Source organism: Podarcis muralis, chromosome 14 (assembly GCF_964188315.1).
Source record: "Podarcis muralis chromosome 14, rPodMur119.hap1.1, whole genome shotgun sequence".
In the NCBI taxonomy this organism is placed as follows: Eukaryota; Metazoa; Chordata; class Lepidosauria; order Squamata; family Lacertidae; genus Podarcis; species Podarcis muralis.
Window position 1 is genome coordinate 53476684 of NC_135668.1, and position 20633 is coordinate 53497316.

Genomic DNA, 20633 nt, shown 5'->3' on the forward strand with positions numbered 1-20633 from the left:
GCTCTAACCACTACACCACCGGGGGCTAAATGTGTCTCATCCTCTTTCCAAACCACCCAAGTCGGTGGCCATCGCTGGCCCCTGTGGGAGCAGGTTCCACAGGAGGGATGGAGCCCCTTCAAAGCCTGCGCTCCACCACAGACATCAGCCTCTCTTCTTCTCCCTCTCCATTTGAACTCACAGCCCGAATTCCCATGGCGGCAGTGGCGGCCTAGTGGGCGGAGGCACCTTTGCTGCTCCGAGCAAGAAGCAAATAAGAGCCAGACGAAGAGTGGGCAGATTGGATTTAAAACCAACAACATGCTATTGCTTGCAGCCAGCAGAGCAGGCTTTTTAAAAAATTAATTTGGGTAAATAAATCTGTTGGCAGCATATGATTTTTGCAGCTGGCACCGTGCCGTTAATATGGCGTATTGTCATTATGGCGCTAATGCGGCTTCACAGCTGCTGTGAGAAACTGTGTGGGTTTTATTTTATTTTTGCAGGAAGGGTCCGCGAGGTCTTTTAATGCAGATGAGGCTCCCTTTAACTCCCTTGAATATGCTGTCCCTTTGCCCAATTACAGGGGATCAAGAGTGGCAGAGGGGCTTGCTCCGCCCCTCACCTGACCCCCAGTATTTCCATGCCTTTATGATACCCCCCCCCCCAACACACACTCTCGCATTAAAGAGCCAAGCAAGGAAATGTTACAAAATGTTGGCAAGAAAAGCAAGTCTCTGCGGCATTCAGGTTCTGATCGCAACTGGCTTTTGTCCAATTATTTTATTTTTAAAGAATAGGGCTTACTGTGATAATATATTCTTGATGCATTTTTTTTTTAAAGTTACAAGAATCCAAGCAGTCAAAGCTGCCACAAACTGTGAGAGGAATATTTTCAGACAGCAGAATTTACAATTAGAGCACAGGCGTAACAGGAGCTATTTAAAGGCACAAAATCTATAGAGTACTCTGTTGTGTGTGTGTTTTAAGGGTTTGTCTTAAAGCTGCCCTATACTCCTTCACAGTGCATTGCGGGTTCTTACATGTGCATATTTTACGTTAAGTCTTACTGCAATTCCGTAGCCTTAAAGCTCCAGAAACCTTCTTGCCATTTGCTCACGTGGAGTTTCCTCTTGATGGTACCTAGATGATTAAGAGAGGTCGCGGTTTGCTGAGATTGCAGGAGCCTGATAAAATATTGCAAAGACGTTGTTATGACTGCAACTCAAAACAAGTGTGTCAACAATGAAAACTTCTTCAGTCAAGGCAAACAGGCAGCGGGAGGCTGGTCCATGGGAACAGCGCAGATTTCGGAATGGCAGTCATCCAACAGGAACAATGGCATAATAAATAACAATAAAAATAAAAATAAATTTATTATTTATACCCCACCCATCAGGCTGGGTTTCCCCAGCCACTCTGGGTGGCTTCCAACTGAATATTAAAAACAATACAGCATCAGACATTAAAAACCTCCCTAAACAGGGCCGGCTTAAGTTGTCTTTTAAAAATAAAGTAGTTGTTTATTGCCTTGACATCTGTTGAGGGATCATTCCACAGGGCAGGCGCCACCACCGAGAAGGCCCTCTGCCTGGTTCCCTGTAACCTCACTTCTCACAGCGAGGGAACCGCCAGAAGGCCCTCAGTGTCCGGGCAGAATGATGGGGGTGGAGACATGTGGTTAGTGGACTAGGGTGACTACGCTGGTCCCCTAAATATTCCTGGTAAATTATTAAAGCCTGGCTCCTTCTTCTCAAATCCCAGGAAGCTTTTGCCCGTCTTAGGGAGGGGTCCCAAGAGCCTTTACACCACCTCCCCAAAGCCCACCTTGGTTTGGGAAGCAGGCAGGAGAACTCCAGTATCTTGTCAGAGGCCTGGCACCCCCAAAGCCCAGGACTTGTGCGACTTAGGGAGGCGTGATGCTCATGAACGTTATGTCAGGACATTGTGACATTGCCCCCCCCCCCCAATCACCCTCGCAAGTTGGCACCTCTGGCCCTAACCGTTCCCCTACGGAAAATTTCACCGCACACCACTGAAGAGGAATTTGGGGGTTTGTCTCCCCACGCTATTTCCAGCTGAATGCTAAGCTTGCACTTTGAAGATGCAACTCCTTGGCTAATCAGGAGAACGGCCTGTGATCTGACCCGTTAGGATAATCTTTCCTTGCCTAACGAGTTTGGAAATGCTTCTTGCCATTGAACGGAGGTCTCTTGCAGACAGCGGTGCGGAGGTCAGAGTTTGTGTTTGTGGGTGCTGTTCAAAAGGGATTTGAAAATAGGAAACACACATAATTGGCCCTGCTTGCCGGGATGATCTTTAGAAGAGATCCAGCCCATCTCGGGCCACTTATCTTGCACCAGAGTGTGTGTTTGCTTACTGAAACACAAGCCCAGCAGAGAGCAAAAGAGAAATCTATCTTGTTGTCCCTTGTTCCGCCAAAGACCTTCTATTTGCCCAACGCTGGGATACTGAGGCATGGGGATATTAAGTCAACACGGCCAGCAGGGATCTCTTTGTCCCTCACAATGGACACCTCTGCACCACGCTCCAAAGCCCAGCAACCAGAGATAGCTTTCTCCTCTTCAATTCCCATCCAAGCCAATGTGATAGCTCCAACCACGGTTCCTGGGAGCAGAGCCCTTTCCCGTAACACCATAAACCTGTGGACATGGCATGAAGCTGAGTGTTGGAAAATTCAGTCACACAACTGTTGGTTCATTAGGTAGAGTATAGTCCAACAATAGGCGATTGCAGTCCTCCCAAGGTGAGGAGAAGGGACCTAAGCCCTGCAGGACAGCTTACTCTATGCCATTAACCCCTTCATGTGCTATTTAGACTTAGGCATCTTGGTTGTATGAGGCTGCTTACCCCCCAGCAATGTCATGGGGGTGCTCTTTTTGAGCATCCTCCCCCAAATTCAGTGTTTTTGGCACTGAATCTGGATTACCCTCTTGGGTGCAACTCCAGGTATACATGCCCTGCTTATAAATGGCCATAAAAAACTAAATAAATGAATGGGAATTTGTAAGTGTGGTTATATATGAATGATCGGAAGCAGGAGCTGTTAGATGTCTGATTTCTGAAACGAGCCAAGACTGTTAAAATCCAGTTGTATCCCAGTGGGCTCAATAAGGCAAAATCTATGTTGTATATCCTGATTAGGTGATATTTCCTTTAATTTTGAGCTATTTAGCCACCTGGACAATTTACATATTAAGCCCTACTGCGAAAGCCTTTGAAGTCTCAGGCTGATAAGACTTCAATTTCTAAAAATGGTAAGTGCATGCCGTTGACTGCAACCACACTGTAATGAACCTAATTAATGATATTTGCATGCATAATGATTAGCATTCTCGTCTAATTGTGGTCATTAGGTTCCCAGCTCCGTTGCAAAGGGAGCTTTTGTTTATGTCATTAATGTTTTAAATCTATTTTTACTGAGAGGTTATCTCCTAGGTCGGACAAGCCCACAAAGGGGCCATTTCTATGGCAGGTCAGGAAGTCCACCGACAGGTGAGCCCTACACAGGTGATAATGTGTTCATCAAGGCAAACCTGTTGCGGTAACAATACAATTTCAGCATCAAAATGCACTGGCCTGACAGATGCACATAATCTGAGGGATTGGGGGGGGGGGTCTGCGGAAACACATTCACTGCGTTTTGTTCGTTTCTCTGGAACAAAGGAACTCCAAAGGCATGGTAACATGAAACTGCCAAATGACATGTCATCAAGAGGCTCAGGGCTGTCACTTGTGGAGTGAATCAGGACTGTGTATTTTCATTGCACTATGGACTCAGCTGCATTAGTCAAAAACAGTGTTTTGAATGTGTTATAAACATACCACACCAGATGGCGACAGAGAGTAAAAAAAAAAACTATGCTATTTTCCATAACATTTTTTTTCTTTTGTTATGATTTAATTTCTGACTTATAGTGGATTTTCCCCTGTGTGTAGATCCACCCTGTGTGTGTTAATTGGATTGTCAAAACACCAACAACTGGGTTTTTTAATGTGAATAGCCGCTGTTAATAAAATAATTATCCCAGCCCATAATTTTCTGCATGCTGTTTCCTTCTGACCTCTCCTCACCCACAAGCATGTCTACAACTCAGTGGTGTAACGTTGGAAAATGTCAATCACTTCTCCTACCTGGGCAGTTATCTTTCCACGAGGGCCAACACTGATGCTGAAATCCAGCATCTCCTGAGCTCTACAAGTGCGGTTTTCTCCCGATTGAAGTGCAGAGTGTTTGAGGACCAGGACATTCGCAGGGAAACCAAAATGCTTGTCTACAAAGCTATTGTATTACCAACCTTACTGTATGCTTGTGAAACATGGACCACTTATAAACGCCAGCTCCTCGAAAGATTCCATCAATGATGTCTCCAAAAAATTCTGCACATCACTTCGGAAGACAGGCGAACAAATACGAGTGTACTGGAAGAAGCAAAGATCACCAGTGTTGAAGCAATGATTCTTCAGTGTCAACTTCACTGGACTGGTCATGTTGTGTGGACGCCTGATGATTGTCTTCCAAAACAACTACTCTATTCCGAACTTTAAAAAATGGAAACTGTAATGCTGGTGGTCAACAAAAGAGGCTTAAAGGCTGCCTCAAGGCAAATCTTTTAAAATGTAGTATAAACACTGACAACTGGGAAACACTTGCCTGCGAGCACCCCAGTTGGAGAACAGCCTTGACCAAAGGCATCATGGACTTTGAAGACACTTGAACTCAGGACGCAAGGGAGAAACATGCTAAGAGGAAGGCACACTTGGCACATCCACACCGTGATTAACTCCCACCCAGAAACCTATGTCCCCACTGTGAAAGGACGTGTGGATCCAGAATTGGCCTCCACAGTCACTTACGGACTCGTTGTTAAAACCGTGTTCATGGAAGACAATCTTACTCAGCTACGAGGGATCGCCAAAGAGAGAAGAGACCTGCAGCTCAGGAGAGCACTTCTTGTATCTGATGAAGTAGAGGACTGTAGCTTATAGAATAAATTTGCTAGTCTTTTGCTGTGTTTGTTGCAACAAACTAGAAGAGCTTTGTTGCTGGCATCCATCCGTCTCAAGAGACAATGGAGTAAGCCTCTGGGGGTGAAGTCAAACCACTGTGTTAATAGCATCAGAGTGACCTTCCTGGGGCACAAACCTGGGCAGTGTGTCTGGAGGTCCAGGGCTGCCTACACAGCAAGTCCTCCCTCTCAGCCTGTCAGGTGTGTGTGCAGGAGCCAGGCCCTCTGACCAACAGGACTTTGCAGGACTGGGGCCTTCCTAAGTTTGTTCTGAAGAGGCAAGGCGCGGCCACACAGGTGAGGCCGATTGGTAACTCACAGCACCTGGTGGCAAGAGCCGGGAAGGGATATAAGGTCTGCATTTTCCCTTTGGCTCTTTGCCACAGCAACACGTTCCCTGCCTTGCTGCGTCTGACTCCTTGATCCTCGGACCCCTGACTTCATGACTCCTTGCTTCTTGATCCTCAGACCTTTGGCTTCTTGACGCTTGGCTTCCTGACTCCTGGACTCCCGTTCCTGCTCCCACCCCACCATCTTGCCCCCAGTCCCGACGTCCCCAGCCAGGACTTCGATCGCCCGCGAACCGGACTGTGACACAGCCTCACTGATGGGGTCCAAAGGAAAGCAAATCAATATGTTGGGCACCAGCCTGGCTGCAGGAGTTGCCAGAAGGAGGCGTACAAGGCGCCATCCGACCGTCTAAGGGAATTCACTCTGGATTTGTGTAGGTTTTCCTCCTTAGCTCTTTATTCTCTCAAAGATATCCTGCAAGCCAGCAGAGGTTTAGGATCAGAGCTTTCCTTCTCCTTTTTGGGCTATATTCCCGGGGGGGGGGGGCAGGGGTTTAAAAATGTATTGTTTATGTTCCAGGTGGACGAGCCCTCTGGAAATCATCTCTCCTTGACTGAGCTCAGAATGGTTCTGTTAACTTGCGGCAGAAATAGGCTATGCACAGTACGGACTGGCTGTTTTCTGAAAGCACCAAATCCCTCTCTCAGAACAGTGGAGCCTGTGGACATGAAACGAAGCTGAATACTGCAAAGTTCAGGACAGATTCCTGTTTAGGGAAGTTTTTTAATGTTGGATGTTTTATCAGACTTTTAATATTCTGTTGGGAACCGCCCAGAGTGGCTGGGGAAACCTAGCCAGATGAGCGGGGTATAAATTATGATAATTGATGATGATGAACTTCATCACACAACATGTAAACTTCAGAACTCACTCCCAAAGGAGGCAGCGATGGCTGACAACTTGGATGGAGGAGACGGCTATTGAAGGCTCCTGGCCACAACAGCTCTGCTCTGCCTCCCTGCTCAGAATCAGCAATGCCTCTGAGTACCCAAGAAGGAAGAGTGGTCTTGTGTTCAAATCCTGCTTGCAGGTTTCCCATTGGAGCACCTGGCAAGAACAGGGTGCTGGACTAGATGGGACACGGGTCAGATCCAGAGGCCTCTTCTTAGGTGCCGGTTGGGGCTGATAAGAGCTGTAGTCTGAAACCTCCAGAGCAAGCTTGGGGGAAGGCCGTTTTAGGAACAAAAGCAGCGGCCTGCTCATGTCTGCATCCACGCCTGCATGCTCTCACACGCTTCCATTTCCTCTCAACCCATTCTGCTTACAATTTCATGTCCTGACACTCACGGATGCGATTAGGTAAGCACAAACAAAGGCTTGCATGAGCAACATGAGAGCTGACGGGAAAAGGCAGGTAAGAATGACTGGAAAGAAAGAAATTGCATTCTACTGCACCACCGCTCCCATGTGCCCAGGTCGCCCATGACGAAATAGGCCTCGTTCTACGCGCAATTCAGGCTGTGCGTTTGGCAGAAGCTTCTACTTTCAACATAACTGAAAAGCATCCTATTCCCAACCTGGAGAGGACTAAGGAAGGCGCTTGGATAGATACGTTTTGAGCACTTCGGCATGTGCCGCTGCATCCAGGTACAAGCTTTGCACACTAAGATGATGGAACCTAAGAGACTGGGACAGCTTTTGCCTCCTCCTGCCAGGGCTCCTGTATTTTTATGGCACAGATCAAAGCACAGCTTTTTGCAGTGAAATGGTTGGCAAGTGAGCGTCTCCTGTTTACGTCTACCTTTTGGGCAACTATTAAAAGCAACGTTGAGTCCTGCCTGGGGAAAGATGCGAATGTTAGGCTGGGAGCGCTGCCACCTTTTAATCCCCCCCCCCCCCCCCCGGTGTGGCTCCCAGGCTGTCAGTTGATCAGCACAAATCCAGCATCCCAGAGGGCGAGCTGCGTCAAATGGGCTGCTGCAGAAAACAAACCAGGAAAAAGTCTCGTACCGCCAACAAATGTGTTAGGGAAGAGTTCTCCAAACTTTTTGTGTTGGTACCATGCAGTGCAGAGTTTGCAAAGCTCTGGGTTGTGGCATTGAGAAAGTGCCGTCTGCAAAAGTGCATCCCTTAACAAATACGGCCCTTTGACGCTTTTGTTCCAAATTCAGTTACAAGTTAAGCTTTGCCCAATAAAACAGGTGCGGTGATAACTTTATTTCATAAATTTACAGAACCATATAACAGATATTTAAATGGTTCTGTAGTCTTAATTATATTTTCTGGTCATGTGATTGTTCTCCTTTACCTTTTTTTTTAAAAAAAATGTATTTCTTTCTTTTTACTTTAACTCATTTCCTTGTAATATTCTTTAAAAAAATATTAAAATAAAATAATACAAAAAAACCAGTGTAAATTTCTACACTGTCTTGCAGGAATAACATTCTTCACAAAGTACTGTATAGCCTCTCTAAAGATCTAAAAACAAAACAAAACAAAAATCCTGTTTTATGCAAGCCCCGAGCCAAGGAGATAAGTAACTCTGCAACCTTTACAAGACATCTGAAGACAGCCCTGTATAGGGAAGTTTTTTTGTTTAATGTTTTATTATGTTTTTATATCTGTTGGAAGCTGCTCAGAGTGGCTGGCGGCAACCCAGTCAGATGGGTGGGGTATAAATAATAAAATTGTTGCTGTCCCTCCATCATAAAAAATACAGCGTAAGCCCAGCCGTGCAACCAGATCCCCAGCCTCCGTTAGTGAGTCAAGATAAAAAGGTAGGTTTTTAAGATGCATTTGAAAATAGCCAATATGAGACCTGTTTAATATCACCTGGGAGAGTATTCTGCAGTTGTGGGGGCCACCACCAAAAAAGCCTTAGCCCCTGCAATAGCCAGCCTCACCCGCTTGCTGGTGGGCATCGCAACAGATTAGATGTAGATTATATATTAGATTCAATCCCCACAACCACATTGTGAGGCAGGGTACGGCGAGAACTAGTGCCCCAAGCTTGTTTGTTTAGCAGAGTAGCAGAACTTTGCTTGAACTCCAACAAGACCCAGGCAGCCAAAAACGTCTTTCGTAAGATTCGCTAAGGCATAAATCACAGAGTTTGTTGCTGGCTCCCTAGCAAGGCAAAGCTCAGCTTGTTTAGAGCAAACCCAGTTTCCAGGAGTAAAAAGAATTGCACCACATGAATATAAATGCAAAAATGAAAGCGAGAACAGAATAGCAGGAGGAGAAAGAGAGAATAACGGGGCACCCCGGGCAGACAAGTCGATATAGTCTTGTCTCCGAAGCAAATGGCCTTGAAGTCTAGAGAAAGCATAGAAGGAAAACAAGAGCTATGCTCTCTCTGCCTTAGGGAGACCTGGTAACCTTTTGAACACTAGAATGTACCGGAATGTTTCTGGTGGCTTCTGTACTCCACAAAACTTATTCCCTGACAGGTACTGCAGCCTCGGGAGTATTTGAAGTGATGTGAACCGCCCTGAGATCTTCGGATGAAGGGAGGTTTACAAATTTAATAAATAATGGAACAGTAACAAGATAGCAACGAAAGTGAAATTTTTAGGTTACAAACCTCCTACCCCATTTTGCAGTTGGGGCAGGCCTGAATTTTATTAATTTCATCAAATATTCCTTAGCCACCCCTGACCAGAAGGTTCCAGGGTGGCTTGCGTTCAAAAGTGCAAATAAATTTTTTTCACGCATTTTTAAAAACAATTTAAAAACAACAAGGAAGCATAGCAAAATAGGACACACACACACACACGCCCAAAAAGTTTTAAAAATAATAGAACATAGTTAAAACCAACCAACCAACACTGACCAACCATCTAATTACTTAAAATGCCAGCTGAGCAATTAGGAAGATGGTACAATCTTGTGCCATAAAGCCCGTAAGACCTGAGGTGTTTGTCTTCCTTAGGGTGGGCATTCCAGAGATTTGGGGAGCCACCACAGAAGAGGCCCCCTCCTTTGCAGAAGCCGATCTTGCCACTAATAAAGAGAGCCGGCGTAATGCAGCGCTCAGAGTACCTGTGAAAGAGCAGGGTTCGAATTCTCTGCTCAGCCATGAATCTCACTGGGCGACCTTGGAAGCGTCGCTCAGCCTAACCTACCTCACAGGGTTGCTGTGAGGACAAAACGGGGGGCGAAGAGAACCATGTCCACCACCTTGAGCTCCCTGGAGGGCAAAGCTGGTGGACATAATAAATATAATACAGAACTAGCATTTGCAAGAGGCTTGAGAGAGAGGTCTCCACAAGGCCACTCCATGAATTTGTGGCAGACACAAGACCTGAGCTGCTTACAGTGCATGCTTCGCGACACGGCCTGGGCGGGGAGCTGAACCTGCTGACTGCCTACCTGCCAAACAACTCCCATCATTTCTATGGCACAGAACCTCTCCCCCCTCCCAAGACGAGGCATGTTTTCCCAGAAGTAAGCAAAGCCTTTGTTGACTTTATTCTTTATTCTCTCTACTCGTTATTTAAACCGAAAGCCCTTGGGGCAACAGCCTGCCTCTTTCCCCTTCTCATGTAGAAGTGCCGTGTTGCATATTGATGGCTGCCTTATTTTATATGCCAGCCCCATTTAAAATTCTTTTTTTGCATTGGGCGAGTGTGGCTAAAATGCCTTCCTTGCGCATACATTGGCATGGCTGTACTGATCCTAATTATTGACTGATGGATTAGTTATTGTTACCATATTTCTTAATTGTGTTGTTGTCTTGTGATTTTTTAAAAAAATAATATTTATTACTTTTCCAACCATTTAAATACTACAATAAAAAAGTACAATAAAAAGAACAATACAAAAAAAGTACAATAAAAAGAACAATTGTTGTCTTGTGATTATTTGCTGTGTTTTACATCACTATGGCTTGCCCTGAGATCGATTATGACAAGGGGGCTGGATATAAGTTATATAAAATATTATTTTAAAGGCATGTAAAGAAAAGAACAGCAAGGGGGGCACCCATCTGAAATCACACCTCAAGCTGCTAATCCTAAGCCCCTGATTTGGTTTCCCTGTCCCACTGAAAATATCTGGACTTACTTCTACGTAAACATGTTTAGAATCAGGCTGCCCTTATCTGAGGCTGCATTTAGGCAGACTAACCTTGCTTCTTAACATTGCTGTTTATTGTACTGCTATTGTATTTAGATTGCAATCTCCTTGGGGCAAAGCCCTTGTGTTTGTTGCTTATGTCATTCCAAGCCTGTGCATGTTGATATGCCGTATTGCTATACAAACAAGCAACACAGATCCACAAACTTACTCCTACACTAAGCATTGTCAGAATTTTAGTCCTGGAAGTTGCCTCTGGCCATTTCAAGAGCCACAACGGCAGTGTGTATTCCTTCCTGCTGCTTCCCAGTCACTACTGTGTCTTGTCACCACTGTCTTGCAAGGGGATACATTGATGTTCGCAACTCCAAGCATATCAACCCTTTTGCAATCGGTCCCCAACAAGAGAAAGGCAAGCAGGATGTCTGTGTGAGCTTCGTTTGCAAAATACCTGGGAGCAATAGTTTATGAAGCATAATGAGTTGCTGAGACCTCACAGAGCTACAGAACGTTGTTGTTGTTTAGTCGTGTCCGACTCTTCGTGACCCCATGGACTAGAGCACGCCAGGCACTCCTGTCTTCCACTGCCTCCCGCAGTTTGGTCAAACTCATGCTGGTAGCTTCAAGAACACTGTCCAACCATCTCATCCTCTGTCGTCCCCTTCTCCTTGTGCCCTCCATCTTTCCCAACATCAGGGTCTTTCCCAGGGAGTCTTCACTTCTCACGAGGTGGCCAAAGTATTGGAGCCTCAGCTTCAGGATCTGTCCTTCCAGTGAGCACTCAGGGCTGATTTCCTTCAGAATGGATACGTTTGATCTTCTTGCAGTCCATGGGACTCTCAAGAGTCTCCTCCAGCACCATAATTCAAAAGCATCAATTCTTCGGCGATCAGCCTTCTTGATGGTCCAGCTCTCACTTCCATACATCACTACTGGGAAAACCATAGCTTTAACTATATGGACCTTTGTCGGCAAAGTTAACACTCAATCCCTCTTCCCAGGTAAGAACTGGGAATGCTAGCTCCGTGAGGGGACTAGCAGACCCTCCAAGTGACCCTATTTTCCAAGGAAGTCCCTGATTTAGAGAAGCCGCCCCAGTTTCTGATTTGATCCTGGAATGTCCCACTTTTCCTTAGATGTCCCCATTTTCACTGGAGAAATGTTGGCGGGTATGAAAGAGGGGTTTGACCAAACTGCGGGAAGCAGTGGAAGACAGGAGTGCCTGGCGTGCTCTGGTCCATGGGGTCACGAAGAGTCGGACACTACTATACGACTAAACAACAACAACAACATGGAAGAGGGGCCTCCTAACAACTCACGGCACCCTCTGCAAACTACAGTTCTCGAAGAAGCCATGACAGTTAAAATGGCACCGTAGCTTTTTAAATGCATAGTGCGGGGGGGGGGGGCGTTATCGTGTCAGCCGGATGCACAACCAGGTACCATCTGAACTCTTCCTTATGACTGTCATCTCCGCGCCGCCTCTCTGCCCCCTGGGGCTGGATGGCTTCGCACCCGGGGCTCGGAGCTGCCAGCCCCGCCGTGCTCGTCTTCCGCGGACGCAACGCTCCCCTGCAAGAGGGTTGTGCAGTACCGCCCTCGCCTTGTTCCCCTACCCCATCGCCTTTTGAAATAAACGTGCTCTACCCACCCCCCCACAACCCTTGCTCAAGCGCCTTCTTCGCTCCCATGCAAACCCGTTTCTCACGCGCCGACACGCCCCGTCTCCTAACATTGCACGAGGACCCACGCACTTTTTATTTTTTGCACGGCTCCTCCCCGGCCAAGAGAGACGGAACTGCAAAGGGAGAAGGGGAGGGCGCGCACACATGTTTGCGCGCGCACTTTTGTTTTTGTTTGCTTTCCGTGCCACGCGGTTGGCGGCGCTGCCCCGTCCGGTTTCCGCCCTTTGCACGAGGGCGCTTATGCGCCTTTCCTACCCATGTCGCCGTCCCTTCGTAGAGGGGAAGGAGGAAGCGGAAGGGAGAGCGTGGCGCGGGGAAGGAGGCGCTCTGCGAAACGGGCACTGGCACCCCAACGTGGCACTCCTTTCCCCTTGCAAAAGCACCCACAACCCGGGGGCATTAAGCGAGCGCCCCGGTGTGTTTTCACCCGCGTCGCCACGCCTTTGGGAAAGGGAGAAATAAGAGCGGGGAGGCACCCTGCGAAAAGGGCACCTTCACCCAAACTCTGTAACCCCCTTTACCCACCCCAGGGGCATGACAGCGAGCACCTCCGGGTGCGTCGCCCTGCCTTTGGCTCGCGGCGCTGGGAGGAAGAAATCGACGACACATCCACGCCAACCCTTGCGCGCCTCAGCGAGCGCGTGTGCGTCCCGTCCCGTCCCCCCCAGCGTTGCCTTGGGGTCGGAAGAGGAAGACGACTTGTGGGGCAGAGCCAGACCAAGCACGAAGTGGCCCTTGCTCCCCGAAGCCTTGCGCCCCCGTTCCCACCGCGGACCACCGGAGCGTGCGCCTTTACGCGCGCTGCTCTGCCTTTGGGGAGCGCACGCACCCGAACCCGTGCGCCCCCTTTATTTTTGCCGCTCCCCCACCCCAGGGCGCTGCGTGTGGGTGTGTTTTCACCCCGTTGCCAGGTCTTTGGAGGAAGAGGAGGAGGCAGTAGGGGAGGGAGGGGATTGCGGAGGAGAGAGGCGCCCCGGACCCCGTCTCCCGATCGCGGCCTGCGAGCGCGCCGCCTGGGCAGCCCGGGCCTCTCTCCCCGCCCGTCCGCCCGCCTCCCCTCCCGCGGCCCCGCCCCGGAGGCCGGCGGTGCGTAGTCGGCGGCCGCCCCTGCCTGCCTGCCTGGGCCGCCGCCGCCGCGAAGATGGCTGCAGCCGCGGGCGAGGACGGGCCCGGCGCGAGGGCCTTGCTGGCGCTGCAGCGCGCCGCACCCTCGCCCTCGCCGCCGCTGCCTCCCGGGGCGCCCGCCTCCTCGCCTCCCCAGGGCCCGGGGCCGGCCCCGATCCCGCCCGCGCTGCCCCTGGCCGTGCCGTCGGCCCTGGCGCGCCTGCAGGGCCGCGACGTGGAGTTCGTGATGCGCCAGGCGACGGTGACCATCGGGCGCAACTCGTCGCAGGGCGCCGTGGACGTGAACATGGGCCGCTCCAGCTTCATCTCGCGCCGCCACCTCGAGCTCTCCTTCCGCGCCCCCCACTTCTACCTGCGCTGCCTGGGCAAGAACGGCGTCTTCGTCGACGGCGCCTTCCAGAGGAGGGGAGGCCCGGCCCTGCAGCTGCCCCCGCAGTGAGTCGTGGGAATGGGCGACACGCGCGCGGGCAGGCTGGCGTGTGGGGATATGGGGTTGGAGGACAGGCGTGCAAGCTGCGGGGTGGGTGGGGCTTACGGAGACACGCGGGCAAGTTGGGTCGTGAGGATGGGGCTTAAGGAGACGCGCGGGCAGACTGGGTCGTGGGGATCTGGGTTAGGGAAGCACATGCATACGCTGGTTCGTGGGGAAGGGGGTTAGGGAGAGGTGTATAAGCTGGGTTGTGGGGTGGGTGTGTGCAGGCACACACACGTGTATAGGCTGGTTGTGGGGATGGAGGCATGGAAGACCTGCATGTAGACTGGGACATGGGGGTGTGGGAGATCCATGTGTAAGCTGCGTTGTAGGGGTGAGCATTAATGCAACCCACAGATGAGGTGTGTTGAGAATTTGTGGTGGTGGGATGTTAACCCACGAGAGTTAACACCCCCAACATAAACACCATGTACACCTAGGCAGGGGAAACCGCGCATGCGCAGGAACTGGTCCTGGGAAGAGAAGTTGTGGGAGGGTGAAGGAAGGGGAGCCCCCTGAGGGTGTGTGGGGGAAGCTTATGCACAAAGGGGGTGCCAGTCCTGAGGGGGAGACCCACAGGTGTCCCTTGTGTCTATTGGCAGGGAAAACCCGCGTGTGGGCTAATGGGTCTTCAGAAAGAGTGTTGAGGGAAGATGGGATGCTTATGTGTGCACATTTATGTGTATTGTGTATTAATAAATGGGTTTTGCGGAATAGAATTAGAGGACCCCATTTTGAGGGAGCGGGGTTAGTCTTTTGAAAGCCCACCCCACCTGAAGTAAGGTTACCAGGCATCCCAGTTTCCCAGGGACAGTCCCTGGATTTACACCTCAGTCACCTGACAAAATCCATCCCCATCAACAAAAGTTGAAAAGTGTCCCTGAATTCATTGAAAAAAAATCTGGTAACCTTAATCTGGAGGGGAAACCCACAGGGGTGCGTTGGGCCCCCATCACGGTGTGGGGAAAGACTACTGACTACCTCTCATGTGGGGAGGGGGAGAGAAGGAAGCCAAGCCCCACGTTGAGAGTACATAATAATAAAATTATTATTATGGCAAGTTTGCATGTGTCAGTCTCACAGGTCTTCAGAAAGGGATCCCCAGCCTGAAAGCTACCCTGCGGGCGAGTGTGTATTTTTATTTTTGAAAATATTTACAGGCTGCCTTGCTGGACCAAGTCTGCCCAAGGTGGCCAACGAAGGAGAAGCATTAAAAAAAGAAAAGAAATCTACATTAAAATAGAATTCAGCCGCTGTGTGTGCGTTTGACAAGGAGCGCTTGCATGTGGTTTGAATCGGTCTTGCGAAGGGGGCGAGGAATAGGAGGAAGGAAACTTTCGCACGTGGGTTTGGGGTGTTAAGAAAAGGGTGTTTGTCTGGGGGGGGGAACCCCTCTGTGGGAGTGAAACCCCATGACTCTTGTCAGGTGGAGCCACACGTGGGTTTTATGGGTCTTGGGAATGGGGGCGGGGGAACGGAAGGGCATCCCCCTACTTGGGGGGGAAATCACATACATGTAGGTGGTCAGACAGGCCTTCTGTGCGGGTCCCCCCCCCTTAAAGTAATCTCAATGGCTAGCAGCCTTGGAATAATTTGTATCCTGAAAGGCAGGGTGTAAATAATCTCAAATCAAGAAAGTCTGAAAATATACGGACTTTTAAAAGTGGGGTTTGGGGGTCTTGGGAAAGGGGAACTTACTTGGGAGGGGGAAGCCCTTGTGGGGGTCGACGTAGGAGGGTGGGTTTGCGAGCTGTGGTCAAGGGGAGCCCCCTCTGGGGTGGGTTTGGCAGGTCTTGAGATGCCCCTTCTGAAGGGGAACCCCGAACTATTTCTGCGTTTGTGTGTGTTTTGGCACGGAAAACCCACACCTACTCTAAAGGAAAGTTGTTGGGGGGGCTTGGAAAACAGGGGGGACGGAAGAGAGTTAAGTGTGGGTTTCTGCCTTGGAAAGGGGGAACCCCATATGTGGTTTAAGGTGTGGAGGGAAGACTTAGGGGTTTGGGGAGAGAAAGGGGATCCTTTTCTGAGAAGGGGGAACCCAGGTACATAGGTGTGGGTGTCTCCTTTTGAGCAGGGTGGGGGGAAAGATGGCCGTGGGACAGAGAGGGAGAATGTTGGGGGCAGGATCCCCCATCCTAGGAATGAATTGGTGAGTAAAACTCGGAGCGTTCTGGTGTCAGGCAAATTTCCCCTTGTGGTCACCTGATAATTAATAGAATAAAATAGGTCCCGGAGCTGAATTGTGCCCACTGAGAAATGGGTTTCCTTGCGCCTCCTGCCCTTAGATGGGCAAGTAGGATCTGCGAGCGGCACTAAGTTGGTGATGGGATAGAGGCCTGCCTGTCTAAATGGAAACCCGGCTCTCTGCAGTTGCTCCGTGGTGGAGGAAATGGACTCTGCACATGCCTCAGAGCCCTCTTGTCTTGCTGCATGCTCTGGGATGGAGTTTGATTACGAGTGGATAAGTACAGAATACAGGAAAAGCGTTGGAAGATAGAGCTCTGGGGGACGGAATCATCCCTATTGATCCCTGAATCCGCCTTGTTTGTTCTCTTATTAATTTCTTTTCTTTTGAAATGGCTCTGGGGCTGCAGCAGGCTTGCAAGGCCCAGCTCCCTCATCTTAAAGGTGATTCCTCCTGGGATGGTGTGTGTGAGAGAGAGACAGAGCCTGCCTTCTTGGGGGGGGGGGGAGCAGGCAGGACGCCCCGGGGTCAAATTGGGGATTTTGAGGAGGCAGATGTCTGTGTGGGCCCTGAAGCAGATGTGTGGAAATGGGGTTCCCCTCAATGAGAAAGTTATTTTCATTGGAAACGCATCTGTTAGAGCTGAAATTTGGCGCAGATGTTCATTTTGGTGCCCTTAACTCATTGTCGGAGTTTTAAGGTCTACGCAGCTCATGATTGCTGTGAGGCTCCATCTTGAATTGCGACGCCTTTGCACCTCTGACCGTTTCTGCAGTTGAGAGATGGGTTGCAGTGATGGCCAAACTTGGCCCTCCGGCTGTTTTGGGACTACAGTTCCCATCATCCCTGACCACTGGTCCTGTTAACTAGGGATGATGGGAGTTGTAGTCCCAAAACCGCTGGAGGGCCAAGTTTGGCCATCGCTGATTAGAGGGACCCAAACTTAAATCGGCAAGAAATTTCAGCGCTAACAGAAGGATTTCAAACCAACCCACAAAAAGAGTTGTTTGTGCTGTGAGATGGTGAGACAAGCCAGAGCTTTGTGAACTAGCTGAGGGAAATGGCGGTTTTTATCTGATGAAGCCCAGAGACCATATGGACATGCGAAAGGGAAGGATTCTGCTATCGAAGCAGGAGATGACTTCTTTTCCAAGACCTGCTCCAGGCAATCTGTGGCGAACACAGTGGTTGCATTCGCACGTAACGATAAACCGTCGTTTAGCATTGCACGGACGAGCTACAGGAAGGGCAAGTGAAATATTGGGCTTGTGCATTTCCCGTCCTCCCAAATTGGCTGGCACGATGGGCTTTTGCCGAGATTAGTGCCATTTGTGGAGAATATGGTGTCCTACCAATGCTGCCTGCCAGTGAACTCCGGTGAGTTTAAAACGTGCCAACTTCAAACCAGGGAGTTATGAACCTGCCTTGTTTAATTGACTAGCATCCAAGATGGGATTCAGCGGGCATTCTTTGAAAGCGAAACTAATCTTCCCAGAAACCATCCCAGCTGCATGCTTAGGAGGAGAGGGGAAGGCGGCTGCCCAGTGTTTACTCAGCGCACTGTTTCCATGTTCTGTAAACCATGGCTTGCAAACACAGCTGAGACATTTGGGGCAAAGAAGCGAGAAGGACCTGGAGGAAAGTTGAAGTAGGAAAAGGATGCCTTGGGGAGCTGCGGGGCAAGATGGAGAAGCCAGTTGTTTCTTGGACTGAAGAGCACAGTTGGTTAGCTCCTTAAACTGTATATGACAATACTCCCGAGTTGGGCTGGGTTTCCCTGCGCCATGGGGGAGAGAGAGATTCCTGAGGGATATTGGCTTTCTGGGGGGTGAGGATAAGATTCCACTGATGGAAAAAGCAGAGCGACAGCTGTGGGCCTGCCCCAGGGGCAAACTTTCGCAAAAGGAGATGGGAAGCACCTTGGTCCACAAAGAACGGACGAGTTATGCGTGTGAACATGTTCCTCTTTCTCCGATCCTGCTGAGATTGGAGAAACTTCATCCGTACAAAATTGCAGTCTCTTGTTGGTTGGTTTGTTTTCCAGGGTACCCAAATCACGGCCTAGGAATCCCACCTGGTCCTGCAAGAGCAGAGAAGAGGCTTTGGGTGGAGGTTGGGGGTTAGAGGAGAAGCTGCCTCTTCATTCGCTGCAGCAAGATGATCTGGGAACCCAGTTATTGATAGGGAATCCTCCACTAGTGATTGGGGTACAAGCAAGTTCCTTCTCGTCTTCTTCCTGCGCAGCCATGATACGCTCTTGGACTGTGTTGCGCATCAGTGTCGCGTTCCACCCCAACGGGGCAGGCCCATTGCAGTGGTTTCCAAACTGTAGCCCAGGAAACCTCTGGAGTTCCTTGAAAGCAGCGTGCTCCTTCGTGGCGCTGGATTGTGGCCTTCATGCTGCTCCTCCCTGTACGTTTTTCTGTAGTGTTGACATGATGTGTTCCTCATCCAAATGCCACCCCGTTTCCTATCGCCCCATTCAACCTACATTTACAATTTTTGCATGTATGCTTTAAAAAACTTCCTGGGCTTTTTTTTGTTGTTTTTTTGCAGTAATGGTAAAATCCGGATTAAATGGGGAAATTATATTGCATTGCATTTGGAGGAAGGCGGCATGGTGTGGGCACTGTGGAATCTTAGACTTTTAGAAGTGACCCCAAGAATCATCAGTGCAGGAATCACAGCTAAGTTGTGGGCTCCAGTTCATTCAGGGCAGTGACAAGACCCAAAACGTTTGGCACGTGCTTCCTTTGAGCCCAGCATGTGCCCAGGGACTTGTCCCAGAATCTTTCCTCTTCTCTGTGTTTGCTCCTGTTGTGGACCGGAAGACAAGCGCTGATTCTGTTGTTTGATGCAGAAAGGGGTTCCTTGACAGCAGAGAGGGTTGTTGTCGGTTTTTTTAGGAAAACCCCTGGCACAGTGGCATGAAGTGTCCATCTGTCAAAATGCCACTTTCTAACATCTCCCCACATGCACAGCATTGCTTTGATGTGCCATTATTATAAGGTGCCTTAAAACTTGACGTTCTCCATTCTGGGGGTGGAGGATAATGCTATTTCTCTTCCACCCCGCAGACCCAAGGGCACGACTCTTGCTCACCAGCCTCGTATCTAGCAGATCCGTTGTTGTTGTTTTTAATAAGTTGCTTGTTCTGCCGGCTGTTTTCCTTGTGTTTAGTAATTTCGTTATAAATCCCAAGCCGCTTGCTTCCTCTGAGGCGTTTGGGCTTTGAAATGTTTTCCTTTTTCGAAGGCTATACCCTTGGACTATGTCAGTATAATTAATTTCTGCTTGTAAAACAAGCTGCTTTCTCTCTTCCTTTCCCCTCCAATTCCCTTTCTCAGGGAGCTGGGGGCATTCTTGTACTTTTCCCATAAGCTCTTGTGTACCTTGTTATTTCGCTTACCGAATTGCAGTTGTCGTTGCCAAATGAAAGGAGAGCGAAAAGAGACAGCCTCTCACTCGTGGTTGGAGAAATCCTTTCTCCTTCCGAGCGCTTAAAGGAGAAGGGGGTCTTAATGTACACTGGCTTGCATGCTGCAGGGAACCCTGAACAATAAAATGTCTTCTCGGCCACTGTTTATGATCACAGTAAATAAACGGCACGCCCCTCCCTTTCTGAGTTGTAAAACAGATGATGCAACTCTCCCCCCCTTTTTTCCCTGAATGGAATTTGCCCTCCAGTTCCTGCGAAGTAAACAGTTCCAGTTTTTCCTGTGTTCTTTAGGGCATGCGAGCATTTAGGCCTCGGCTGCAGAAATGTTTCTTTGCGGCCTTTATGTTCCCTCAGCCGCAGATGGTTTGCGAAATGAAGTTGGCTTGCGAGGAGCTCGGTTGATGCAGAGTAAATTTGTACGTACCTGTTGCATGCAACGCTGGAAGGAGCGGGGGGGGGGAAGTAGCGTGGGAATTCAGCTTTGTCACTTTTTAGGTTCGTCATGTGCCTTCGTGTGTGTGGCTTTTGTTTCCAGATGCCACTCACAACAACGCTTTCAAGGATTTTTGCCAGGAGGAGGAGGAGGGAGAGCTCTCTCGGCTGCAACGCCCTTCTTGTAAGCTTCCCAGAAGGATCTGGTTGGTCCCAGTAGGACACAGGATGCCTTGCTGGGTGAGTTCGGGACCTGATCCTGCAAGCCTCTTCCTGTGCTCCCGAATGCCGTTGCTCGCTCATCAAGCAGCAGCAGAACCAACTCTTAATGCGCTTTATGAGTAGTTGTATTAGTAGCAGTACAACTTTATGAGTAGTTGTACTCTTAAAAAGCAGAGACGTCACCTTGCCGACAAAGGTCCGTATAGTTAGAGCTATGGTTTTCCTAGCAGTGATGTATGGAAGTGAGAGCTGGACCATAAAGAAGGCTGATCGCCAAAGAATTGATGCTTTTGAATTATGGTGCTGGAGGAGACTCTTGAGAGTCCCATGGACTGCAAGAAGATCAAACCTATCCATTCTGAAGGAAATCAGCCCTGAGCGCTCACTGGAAGGACAGATCCTGAAGCTGAGGCTCCAGTACTTTGGCCACCTCATGAGAACAGAAGACTCCCTGGAAAAGACCCTGATGTTGGGAAAGATGGAGGGCACAAGGAGAAGGGGACGACAGAGGACGAGATGGTGGGACAGTGTCATAGAAGCTACAAACATGAGTCTGACCAAACTGCGGGAGGCAGTGGAAGACAAGAGTGCCTGGCGTGCTCTGGTCCAGGGGGTCACGAAGAGTCGGACACGACTAAGCGACTAAACAATAACAACATTTATTAAATTTGTCTGCCACCCTTCATCTGCAGATCTC

At 49.5% G+C, this 20633-nt stretch overlaps 1 protein-coding gene across 1 annotated transcript in view; it reads left to right on the plus strand.

Annotated features, from left to right (window-relative positions):
* The first annotated feature begins 13156 nt into the window (after positions 1-13156).
* Positions 13157-20633, plus strand: part of FOXK1 (forkhead box K1) — an 85199-nt gene continuing 77722 nt past the window's right edge. The window contains exon 1 of the mRNA XM_028705627.2: positions 13157-13621. Within this exon, the coding sequence (XP_028561460.2) occupies positions 13203-13621 (419 nt within the window). The 5' untranslated portion in view covers positions 13157-13202. The remainder of the gene's footprint in view (positions 13622-20633) is intronic.